General features: G+C 37.8%; 1 protein-coding gene across 1 annotated transcript in view; it reads right to left on the bottom strand.

Moving 5' to 3' along the window:
* Positions 1-815: 815 nt before the first annotated feature.
* Positions 816-13,092, bottom strand: part of NDFIP1 (Nedd4 family interacting protein 1) — a 43,112-nt gene continuing 30,835 nt past the window's right edge. The window contains exons 5-8 of the mRNA XM_081035074.1: positions 12,961-13,085; positions 10,609-10,675; positions 7,629-7,734; positions 816-1,833 (exon numbers count right to left, since the gene is read on the bottom strand). Of these exons, the coding sequence (XP_080891200.1) occupies positions 7,631-7,734; positions 10,609-10,675; positions 12,961-13,085 (296 nt within the window). The 3' untranslated portion in view covers positions 816-1,833; positions 7,629-7,630. The remainder of the gene's footprint in view (positions 1,834-7,628; positions 7,735-10,608; positions 10,676-12,960; positions 13,086-13,092) is intronic.

The raw sequence follows: 13,092 nt of genomic DNA, 5'->3' as shown, positions 1-13,092 counted from the left end.
TTTGTGAAACCCATTTATATATAGCAAAATATAACTTTTGAACAAGAACATATTATCCCATTACTTACAATAATTAATAAACTAGTTAGATTGATCATTGATATGTTAGTCCAGGAGGCTCTCAATTTCCCTGTTTGGCTTTCAAACAACCTACGTTTCTGTGCATTACACACGGACGCCCCTAAACAGACTTGCTATGCTGATCCCAGATGTTCACGTGCAACAGATAAACACGTGCAGCTGTCACACCACGCTAGTGCGAGTTTTGTGTAGTTATTTGACCATTTTGCTGCATTTTTTCTTTATACTTTAAGTGGAAAAGGGGAAGAAAATCAAATGGCTGATATTTCAAGAACCATTGGTCTCTAAAATTAACAGAACTGAGACAAAAACAGAAATCAGGAGCAATGAGGAATCTTTAGCCTCAACTCGGTGCTCACAGGACTTTACTAGTTAGCTGTGTTCAACTGAAAGGGCAAATGCAGGGGACATGCAGAAAATATTGGAAATAAATGATCTAAGATTATGTCTATAAAATGAAGCGTAATTGGGAATTCCAGAACGATTTAACATCTCTACAACTCCTCCCTATTTTATTCCATTATCTTTTGCAGGACCAATTTTCACATACATTTTTAGGAATACATTAAGTATGATATGAAAGAGAAATTGTTGTGCCAAAAAAGAAGAAAAAATTGGCTCAAGATCAATTGCTTTATAGTTACTGAATAAGTCTTATGAATGTAGATTAGAAAAAACTGCCTTATCAAACAACAAATGCAAACCAAGAAATTAAACACTAGTCTACAGCAAAAGTTGCTACACAAGAGACGTTTATTAATGTTCTGTTGTATTTACAGTTTTAACATAGCAAACCAAGGTGAATTACCACTTGGCAGAAAGCACATCATTCTACATTTATAACGCATCAGTTTCTGCTAACACATCATAAAAGCAAGTAGTACAGTATGTTAGGGATCATCTCAAAAGTTCCAAGCTAATTCTTTCTTTGCTCCTAGTAGTTAATCCCCTCCCTATCCTAACCCCTGGCCTAATCATCAGGAGATAAAAAAGAAGAAAAAGGGATAGGGACTTGAATCATACAGAAAGTGTCAAAACTGCATTTTAGTAATTAAGCTGCATTTGCCCTTGTCCTTTCTATTTTGTACAGTGACAACACCTTTACACAGCAAACAATGGATACTGCAAATTTAGAATACAGACTATAAAAAAATTAATGCTTATTATTTACCAATTAAGAACATACTCTTGACCACACCTTAAATGTACTTTGCACTATGGTTTTGCTTCCAAGTGCTCACAGTACAATTGAATAGATTTCTAAATTATAACAGCAAACATGAATTATGTGCAGAAATTCAGTCATAACAAAAGTTTTAACTTTTGAGAAAACCCCTTTAAAATGGCCAGCGTTATACATATCTTACACTAAAATATTTAATTCCAACTTCATTTGAGATGGAGGATGAGTAAAGCAAGACTGCCCCCTACTGACTACAGGGACACTGCTCATGCTATTTAAAAGGACTACAAACAATAGATAAGGCATTATTAATACATCACAGACTTGATTGAGAGCTTTTTCAAACATTAACCACTAATGATTCCATGATTACAGAATTCTGCATTAACTATTAAAATTTTACACCTAGCAACAAAGAGAGAGAAATGATCTTTTTCAACAGTACTTTATTTTTTTTAAAGCAGGTGATTATTCCTCTGTGTTCTGCATCTTGATTCACTTCCTGCAGGTGTTCTCTTGCTTCTTGAGAGAGAATTCATAAACGCAGGAAGGCCTTTGCCAGAAAACATCTGCCAGAGAAGGATATTGAATATTGAAACTCTAGTTAGCTTATTTTGGCTGAAAGAAGGATGTGGTCACAAAAGAAGGCAGGATGTTTAGAGACACAAGAAGTCCATTTTAACACAGCTTTAAGATTACTATACACTGACATCATATCAAAATTTCTTGAAGTTATCAAAGACTCTAGAACTAGAAAGAACTTAAGTGCTTTCTTTAAGACCCATGAAGTTAGGGGTCTCTCTCTCTCTCCAAACCTCCTAACAAAAGAACACAATGCAAATAGCACTTCCGTCATCATCATCACCACCGCACACTTACCCTCAACAGCAACGACTGAAACTTGGGGATAAAGAGACAGTACGATCCAAGCACACAGGTCATTTTCCTAATACATGTGAGCTGTTTACCCTGCCAATTCTGCCCGATTTAATGCGAGGAAGATTTCCAGTAAGGATACCAGTGATGTCATACTGTACTTAGAGCGTGGCATAGTTAAAATATGACTGTAAACTCACAGGCATCACAAATACTTTTTTTAATCAATTAGGAAAAAAAGGCAATATATTTTTGGGCACTTATTTCTGGGGGAACAAGTATCTGTACCCCCAAACTAATTTTAAAAAACAAAAGTACAGGACTGAAATAAATGCTCTAACAATAATGTCCTTGTTTTGTTAAATGTAGTTTTCACCCAATACTTTGAGGCATTTCTGTACCAGCATAAAAAATTGTTTTGGTTCTCATGGAAATAACAGGAAAAAGTACAAGTAACTAAACACACACTAAAGAGATACAGTACTTAACAAATATTTATTGAGAAACTACTCTGCTACTCCGCACCAAATGAGAGTTGGATGGACTCATGTATAGCCCTTTAGCTTATTTTTCCATCTTTCTAAATTACTGTAAAAACCACAACCAGCCCTTTTATATCTTTTCTGATTAGACAACTGCGCAAGTCTTTAAAAGGCTGACAACATGAAGAAGCTACAACATTGGAGGAAATCAACATATTCTTTTTAAAACTGTTAGTATTTTTCCAAATTCAGTTGGTGTTTTGATTTGAAGTAAACCAATGACACCCACACAAGTGCAACTATTCTTTAGATTGAGAGGCCTCAAAATGTACAGGGACAAAAAAACACAAGAATATATAAGGAACTCTAAAAGCCAAGAAGAAGCAAAAAGAAAACTGGTAGACCAATGTCAAATGGAGGTTTTTGCAATGAGCCTGAACTCAACAGAAACCTAAATAACTTTGGTTTTATCAATTTCTATTAATAGATAAAAACTAATGTAATAATTACTATTAGGTCAAAACACTAGGGTTTAAAAGAACATATCATATGATCCAGATAACTACCTGGCAACTTCCCTTAGTTCCTGCTGCTTCCGCAGAAGTTAATTAGCTTTTAACAGAACCGCCAAAGTCATAGTCACCCAACAAAAAATAAAGATCCCCTACGAGGACCCAGGTAGGTCACTAACGGGTGATCTCAATCACCTCACCAACTCCAAATGAAAACTGCTTGAGAGTCGCTCACTGCTCTCTAAGACCTGGAGGCCTGTTTAGATCAACTTAACTCTAAAAGTTATTATCTATTTATAATATTTATCTATCATCTATATATAAAAGTTGTTATCTATTAAGTTATTGCAAAAACAAGGGTGGAACACCAACTGGAAGACAGACAGGTTTTAGGGACCATGTACATCATTACTAAACTGTAGATCCAATCCTATCACTTCAGGAACAACAGGAATCCAACAGCCTACAGATCACTTAATTCCAAGAGAAAGACACCCATTTCTTCTTGGACACTGTGATTGTTTTTTTTTTTTAGGCAAAAATTCCATGGAAACATTTTTGTCCTGCTACTTTTAAGAGTCCAACAAATCAAACTTTAACTCAAGGAGAATTTTCTTTAGTAAGAGAGGTACTAAAGAGGAGGGAGAAGATTATAGAAAGGGAGAAATAAAAGCATTTCTCATCATATAGAAAAAGTCTGACGACATACATAGCTCACCAGGTCACAGCAGTCACTTACTACAAAGGGCCTTCTCTATCTCTCTAATGCCAGGACTTACAAACTCTCTCTCACCTTCTATTTCAGATGTGGTTAAAATAACAGAATTAAAAATCGAGCAAGCTTCATATATACAAGTGCTTTTGGAATAGTGTTAGATCTCATTTAACTGTGTTACCACCTTATAGCTACTGGAGCTAACCACTCAATTACCTGGCAGCACCAGAGGAAATGGTAATCCATAAAAATTTATTTTCTCATTAACTGGTAAATAAGAAAAAGTATGAATACCTTACATTTTTTTACCATTTCAGATAAAGATGTTTCTAAAAGGTACCTGTTTCTTTTTCAATCACATAGAAGGAATATTTTGTTTTTTCTGCTTCCTCAGTCATACTTCTTGATGCCACTGTGCCCCCCCTCTAGTAGTTCCTTCTAGTTTTTCTTACTGTGGGGTAGGAAACCAAATTTCCTTTTTTAAGCTTCAGTGGGCTTCAAAAGGAACCTGAGCTGCCCCTATGATAGTGTTCGGCTTGTAACATCTACTTTGGCTGATTAGAAAGAGGCCTTTTGGAATCATTTCAAGGTTTGTTTGTGTATACTATGTTTTGGGTAGCCTGAATAGAAAAATCACTATGCTTATACTTTTTTCCAGTAATATGCTAGATCTTAGTACAGCATAGGAATTGAGTTGTTATTCTGATACAGCAAAGTTAGTTTAAAAATTCTCTACCCAGTGTCTTTCTGGCAAAAAGTAAGCCTACAGCTGACATTTAACTAGTCAGCTGACATCTCCATTAAAGAAAGTAAGAAGTCTCAATGAAAAACAATAAAATCTTGATAGTTTACATGATGTTTCTGTAGTACATCTTTAAACTTAATTAAACTAAATTTCCTCTGAACTAAAGAAAACATTCAGTCCAGACAGTTCTTACCCTGCCTATGGACAAAAGAACTTCAGTCTCATGGGATATTATGGCTTATCCCCTCTGGGGATACTGAAAATTAGTAAGGAAGTCATTAGAATTCTAAATGCTGCTCTAAGCCCCCAAACCTTTCATTTAGAGCTTTGAATCCTCTGGGCATGTCAGGAATGATTTCAAATCAACTAGAATAGCAAAGTCAGACAGAAAAGCAAAGAAATCCTCCTGTGCCCTCCGATGGGGGAAGCTCACAGACTCTGATTTCCTGAGAACTCCTAAAGCACCGTAAGGCTCGTGACTCCAAAACACAGAGACAAGCAGGTCTGCAATCTCCCTTCACAACTCCAACAGCTTTATTACTAAGGACTGCCTAGTTCAAATCATAACCCTAAAGATGCTTTTCTTTATATTTAGGATACTCCCATAAAACATTTCATGGAGTTTAGAAAATTAGAACAAAACAATAATGAATTTTATAAACAAAAAAACCTCAATAAAGTCCTTAACGATTCAGAAAACCTTGAGTTCAGGGTTTCTCTCCACCTGGTTGTTATGTATTAGAAGCAAGATGAAGATGTGTAATCCCCTAATAAAGATGGACATGTCCCTCTAACAGAAGAATGAATAGACAGAGGTGTGACCTCAGTTCATTTAGAAATTCAAAGCTACCTTTCAACCAGACTTATAGAAAATATTATTTTAAAACAAGGAAGGAATCTGTCCCCTTAGTATATTTCGGGCACCAATGGATTAGGGGAAATCTATAGGTGATTTCAGTGCCCTTTGCAAGAAGGCAAACTGTGGCAATCCCAAAAAATTAACTTTTGAATCTCTGGTTGGTAAGAGTTAAACCTAAGGCCCAGAAGTAACTACAAATTATAATCAGACATGGAGAGGAAAAAAAGATGTCAATGATAATTGCATAAACCCGCACAGAACATCTGATAAGCCTCCTAAAGTTAGGATGTCTTTGACACAAAGAAAGAACCATAACAGGCATTAGGGCCTTGGCCAGAGGGTCAGTATCCATCAGTATCTAGTCTTTGCAACTTGTTTCAAATTCAGGACATGCTACACACTTTTAAACACGCAATAAAACATTACCTTTCTTTAAAAAAAAAAATCATAAACACGAATGGTACTCTTAATGACTAAAATTTTCTTTCAAATAACAGTACATACTCCCTTAAAGAAACCAACTTTACAACCAATACAAGACTGAGTCCTTTGTATGCTTTAACTTTCATAAAAAATGCATTATGAATCCACTCCACCATGCACGTAGTGGAGCTTATCTATCACTAAAGCCTTCTGTTACCTGCATAAGTACATTTAACTATACATGTAAAGTGCTTAACACAGCATCTGATATATGGAAAAGTTGATAAATGTTATTATTATACCATGCTTGAAAAAAATTTTGTTACATTCAAGAAGTTCTCATCATATTATTCTGTTGCTTAAAAACCTTCAATACTACCCCACCACATGGCAAATTAAACATGGTAGATACTTTTTTGTGAGAAACACATATTCTAAGACCTACATGAATCTATAAATTGAGAAGTCCACTCTTAGCATATTAATTGTATAAACTATGATAACCCAACAGTGAATATATGGGATTACCCTTGCACTGAGCCAACCGTCCGTGGGCTTAAAGGGCTACTCTACAAATTCTACTGACCCCATTGTAAATGGCGTTAGTACTCAAGATATTTGAGAACATTGTCTCAACCTGGCTTTCTAGCCTTGACCTTCAACACTCCTTATGCTACAATCAAACTGCTGTCCTTGAGAGTTTGATTGTACCACACTCCCATGCCTGTATTTCTGCTCTCCACTCTGCCTCAAGTGATTCTGAAATTCTTCCCCACACCATCCAACTCTCACTAGTATAAATTCTGCCTACCATTTCTGGTTTATCTCACTTCCTACACCTTTTACAAAGCCCTGCCTGAGGCCTTTGATTGGCCTGGCCCCGAGGTGTTGCTGAAGATACCTAGGGGCCAGGACAGCACCGATTCACTCAACAGTAGTAAGGAACGAAGAGTGAAGTCCAAGAAGGCCTGTCAGACCTTGTTGCCAGAAAGGCTGCTCTCTGGTACTCTTTCCCAAGACTCCCTAGCTCGTCTTTTTTGCAGATACTGATGTAAGATGGAGTCAGCCTCTGGGGAAGACCACGTGTGGGAAAGGTGAGCCTGGGCAGGGCTTGTCCTCCAGTTCCAGGCCAGGAAAAGGCCCCTTCTCCTCTTCCTTTCCTTGGGTTTCATCCTCATAGCACCAGCGTGGTAACATCAGGGTGTGACCCTGAAGCAAAGCACCAGAAAGCCTCCCTAACTGTAAGAAACGAAAACCTTGGTGGGCTTGTTTGCAGCCCAAGTGAAAGGAGCTCCTAAATAACCCCATGGTGTCTCCAACTCGGTGTTTGGGGGCCCCATATAATCAGAGCTGAGTGATGAGGCCTCAAAGGCTCCTTCTCGATACTGCCCTCTGGAACTGGCACAACAGTAAGCAGTGGCTTTGGGATTTAGGATTCAAAGATCTAAAACCCCAAGTCCCAGCCAAATATCCTAGCTCCCTGATGACTACTAAGACCCCGTCTTTTCTGCATTGTCAGAATATGAGATAACGTTTTCTCCTACGGCAGTGTTTTCCAACTTACCTTTTTCCACAGCTTTTTGTAGAAACACCACTCAAAACCAGAAACTGCTGCAGGCAAGGACTGCGGCTTCCTTACCTTTTCTATATCCCCTATCCACAGGAGGAATGCGCTACTCTAAACCTGAACAGAAACCTGCAATGCATCGCAAGATATACTGGGATTAGAATACATTTTCTTTCCTTTAATACCTTTAATAAATAAAGAGAACTCTGGTCCTGGGGAGATTTGAGAAAGTTTCTGGCATCTTCCGAACTTTTGCATAATTGATAAATCCTCTGAGAAACAGGAGAAAGCCTAATCAAAAAAGAAAAAAAGTTAAAAATGAATTTATAATATCTACATTAAGTCCTCTCCCCAGAAATACCCCTCTTGGGAGCACTACTTCATCGTTTTTCTGCTAAAAGACATCGAAACATGAGCAATTTCCTCCAAAATTTCCAAGTTTTCCATTTCTCAGTAAGCAAACAATCTCAAGAACCAAATAAAAGTCTCTTTTGCATATTCAGAATCTAATTGGTCTAAAAAGGAAATAAAAAATAAGATGGGGCCAAACATTCACATTTGGAAGTCTCATTGAGAAGCACTATCAAAACTTTCCTTCTGAGTTCCAAAAAAGTATTCCAAGAGAATTAACTCCAAAAAAGAGAGATCATAAACTGCTTTTCTCAAGTGAAAACGAGTTTCATCTTTTCCTGTCATGGGATTCTTTCCCCGTCGACAGTACAGAACGTTGTCCACTAGATGTCAGGACCTCCTCACCTATTACACAGCAGTAATCTTCTCAACATTCAACTCCTTTTCTTTAGTCTTAAGAACTACATACAAACAGGGGCCTTTGCCATTTATTCACCAGGCAGGTAAAGGAGTAAGACTGATTTTGCACGGCTACACCAGAATCCATACATTCCCTGCAGTCTGCACCTCTTGGGAGAGGCAGCTGGAAGGTGACATGCCCCTCCAATGGGGGCTCAGACACTCCGGCCTCCTCCTTCAGAGGCGGTCCCTGAGTCTTAGACACATTTTTTAAAACACCTTTATGGAGATATAATTTACATACCATAAAGTTCACCCATTTAATGTGTATGATTCACTGGCCTTTAGTATAGTTATGGAGTTGTACAACCAAAACCATAATTAATTTTAGAATGTTTTTATCACGCCTAAAAAAAATGTGTACCCATTAGCAGTCACTCCCCATTAGTCTGTTTCCCCCCGCCCCCCCAGCCCTAGGAAACCACTTCTTCTGGACACATTTTAACATATACTTAGTGGCAGAGAACTCTTTGTGCTCAAATCGGAGTTTTGGAAGTAACCAAGACTCATTAGCACGGGCTCAGTGAACACCAACTGTTTGGCACCAAAAGCAACAGGACTACAGAGTAGGGGTCACCCCCTCAAGTGCTGGGTGCGGGGATCCTAGTGAACTAGATCGCACATAACCTGTATGGAGGGGGCAGCTACAAGTCAGCTCCAGTCAAAAGGTGGGTGCCATGTGGGAGTGTAAGCCAGTGTTGGTAGATATTCCAATTTTTAACAAAAGTAAAAAAAATCAAGTATTTTATGTGTAAACTCTTGATTTTTAAATGATGGCAACTAATAAAAAATATTCTGAAAATAACTGTAGAACAAACAAACCACAACTTACAGGCTCGATGTAGCTCATGAGCTGCCAGTTTAAGAACTCTGGACCTTGTAGGAAAAACTCCAAAAAAGTTGGTTCTCTCCACAAGAGAAGTTCCAAAAATGACCCAAACATTGGGTCCAAATAAACTACGTACACATGCAAGGCCTCACTATTTTTTCCTTACTAGTAAGCAGTAACACAGCAAGAATGATCAATTATAAAGTATTATAAATTTATCTCCCATGAAACTTTAACATAGGCAGAAAATCAGTCCATTAAATTTCTTTAAACTATCTATGCTGTCAACAATCACCTGAAAATATGCTTAATGGTTCTTCTTTGATCCATGTAGGATTTGCTTGGACTTTAGGCTTATGGGAAGAGGAGGGGATCAGCCTTCCTCTTAAAGACAGTTTGAGAATAAGCAACCAAAGGACTTCCTGCAAAGTAACTCTCCTGTAGGTCATTTTTATTAATAAGGTCCTCAATAATCAAAGGGCGGGGGGAATCACTACTTCTCTTTCCTTAGAATTCCAGTGACTAACAGCAGAGTAGATGATGCTAGTGGGGTGGTGAGGAATGGCATGATGGATGACTTGCATTTTTTAATAAAACTGAGGGTCAGCAATGCACGGATGGCTGTTACCCTCGGTGATAAAGGTAGGTCCTGACGTATTAAGTACCTGTTGGGCATGAAGCTGTACTGTGCTACCCAGACCCATTAACAGCACTGCCATCGAGGATCTTCATTAAGGAGGCAACAAGAGGCCCAAAATAGGAGATTGAAAAAAGTGATGTCACAGAAGCAGAGCAATAGCTACGGAGTAGCCCTGCTATTATTGTAGAGAAATGATGTTCATTCATCTCAATGTTCATTTCTTTGCTTTAAAATGTCTTGGAAGAAAAGATTTTAAAATAAATATTTAGAGCGAAAAATACAATCTTAAGACCAACAACCTGAAATGTCTGACATTAAAAAAAAACAACAGCCTTTTCCCCATCACAAAATAATTCTTATTCTCACTAATAACGAACTAAAGAATTCTGGAAACCCAATAGTGGTTCTTCCAGAAGTTCTGTTTAGCAAGGCTATATATTTTCTGTTTTCGACTGCCAGATTCAGCTGAAGATGGGACACATACACTCATGAGTAGCTCAATTGATTACAATAAGCCTATAAGCAACTTGGGGTTGTTTGTGAACCCTTTGCGGTAATAACTCACAAGGACAGAAAAAATCTACAGGCTATAAAGTCATCTTATGAGTATGTCCCACTGGGACACATTAGGAACCTGAGAAGTGTATACAAATAGGTTAGGAAAAACCTACCACCACTAAGAGGCATTTTATTAACATGCATGTTATTCTGATGGTGATAACAGCCTAATCTTTGAGAGAAATATTTTTAAAATTATACTTATTGCTGACTAATATATTACCACATAGTAATATATGTAAGCAAGGTGAGAGTTTACTAAAAGTAATTTTACTTCTAAAATTTAACATAATCTTTTCTCTCCTTTGTCCATGTTCAAAGCACTTACCTAAAACCAGGAACACCCACCACAGCCAATACTGACCGTCAAAGTATCCAGGGAAATAGGTGGAAAACTGAAAAATAAAGCAAAACATTTCACAGCAGCTTAGCAGATACAATCTCCCATTTTAATTTAAGGGCACACAAAACACAAGACTTTATTTTGTACACGAAGGCTGTCACTTAGCTCCTTTAATAACATTTTTTAAATAAGTGAAAGTGTTTCATATATTACTGGTTGGAAATGCTTATGACACATGCAAATGTATTTCCTTCCATGAAAAAGCAATCTTGAAGTATGATAACATTCAGATTTATAGACTACTTGTTTTGAAAGTGCTCAGATCTGTTTTTTAAATCTTTATTTTTGGCACACATAAGATTGGTCCTTCTAGAAATGTTGCCCCCCTTTTTCCTTCCTCCTCCCCCGCCCCACTCCAGTTCAAGCCATTGTTTCTCAGTCTCGTTGTGTAGGACACAGCAACCTGGCCCACGCTGGTATTAGGAGCCTTGCACTCTCTCCGGCTGAGGCAGTCGGTTACCAGCAGTCAGTGGGCCGCTCACAGCAGCTCATGGCAGCTCTTGCCAGCTGCAGCCCGAGGCAGCCACACCAACCTCTGGCTGCTCACGGGGAAGGGAGAGCTGTTGTTTACAATCTTAGCTGTAGAGGGAGCAGCTCACTGGCCTATGTGGGAATTGAACTGGCGGCCTCAGTGTTAGGAGCATGGCACTCCTAACCACCTGAGCCACTGGGCAGGCCCCTAGAAATGTGTTTTGATAATACGTTTACTTTGTTTACCCAGTGCCCAAACCAACTATCTGGCCTCTTTTCTAATAAGCCCTGCATCTGTTCTTACTCCTCCAGCCATGCCTTGACCTTGGAAGCTTTCTCATGTTCATCATGATAATCCCATTCCTTTGCCAGGGAGTGGCACACGATGTTATTCTGCTCAATGGGAACTGAGGGCTGCTGAGAAAGTTTCCTTGCTCTTAAAGAGAAAGGGAAAGAAGAAATAGTTCCTTCTCTTCTGTTGAGCAACCACTGTGTTTCTGATGTGCTGAGCTGCCCTGACCCTCGGGGAGCAGCAGCTATACCAGCATGCTGGGCAGAAACGTCAGTTTCTCTGATGACGTCTAGCAAACACTGATTTAACTAACCTCCATGTCAGGACTTATTTTCATAAGCATAAATTTTTCCCACTGTTTTCTACGCCAGTTTGAACTAAGTTTTCTGTTACTTGCAGACAAAGCCATCCTAACTGACACAAGTTGATTCATTAAATTCAACTTTAAAGTTTAGTCAATTTACTCAAAATTTTAGTTTAAAAAAATTGGTAACTAATTTTATCTGTTTTCTGTTGGGGGCTTTGGTGGTAAGAATTTAATGTAGTTTGAGCATTAAAATATTAACGTTTTATTTCTTAATGACAATTAAGATTTAGAGAAGGAATGAAAAACCTGTTGAGGGCTTGGGTTATTAACCTAAAGTTCATGTTTTAGATGAGTATATACATTAACTACCTGGGGGAAAACCCCGTAATTTTTATCAGATTCTCAAAGGAACTTGGAATCCCAAAAATATTAACAAATTCTTTAGGATAAATAAGTTTGAAAAAACTCCAGCGGTCAGTTAACACCCATTAATTAGTTAATAATGCCAATTTATGATGAATACATTGTTTTCATCTAGAAAGTTGACAATAACAATAAACTTGTCTGAACTCAGAAGGTACTTGAAGAGACTAGCTATTTTATAACTTTAAATTATTTCATGCAATTTTAACGGGTAACTTCCAAATAAATAACCAAAGATATCTCTAATTTACTTTACAGATAAGGTCCCTAATGGAGTAGTACTTGTTAAACAGTTTTGACTCCTCAAACATTTTGGCATAACCAGTGATGTTACTGATAACCAATCGTAGAAGGGAGCGAGGAAGAGAACAAGAAAGGAAGGGAGGAAATGGGGAGAAAAGAAAAGAGCGAAGGAGGGAAGAAAATAAACTAAAACTTTAGAAGAAGTAATGAGAGGTGATATCCTTCTTTTTATTATAAAAACAACTAATTTCAGAACAAACACATATATTAGAAACATTAAAAACAGAGAAGGCAGGTGGTGAACAACTTGTAGGATAGATGTCCCTGGATCACCAATATTCACTAGATTTAACTACAAAACTTGTTTGCATGAATCAATTGCAACTGATTAGGTTCATCTTTGTGAAACTAACACAAAGGTTTGAAAATAATTTTAAATGCTGACATAATGCGAAAAAAGCAAATGGGAAAAAAAAAATCAAACACTCAAAGTTATTCTACTTATTATTTCTCTACAGAGTCTATGTGGTGTACAACTTACCCTGACAATCAGGATCCACTTAATTAGAGAGAGACCAAATCCTGAAATGGCCCCATACCTTCCTGCAGCTGAAGTGGTCAGGCAAAAAGACAGGAAAAACCCAATCCAGTTAAAGAGGAATGCCACTGTAAA

Source organism: Rhinolophus hipposideros, assembly GCF_964194185.1.
Source record: "Rhinolophus hipposideros genome assembly, chromosome: 23".
NCBI classification, from domain to species: Eukaryota; Metazoa; Chordata; class Mammalia; order Chiroptera; family Rhinolophidae; genus Rhinolophus; species Rhinolophus hipposideros.
Note: the sequence above shows the minus strand (reverse complement) of the source record. Positions and strands in the feature narration are given on the sequence as shown.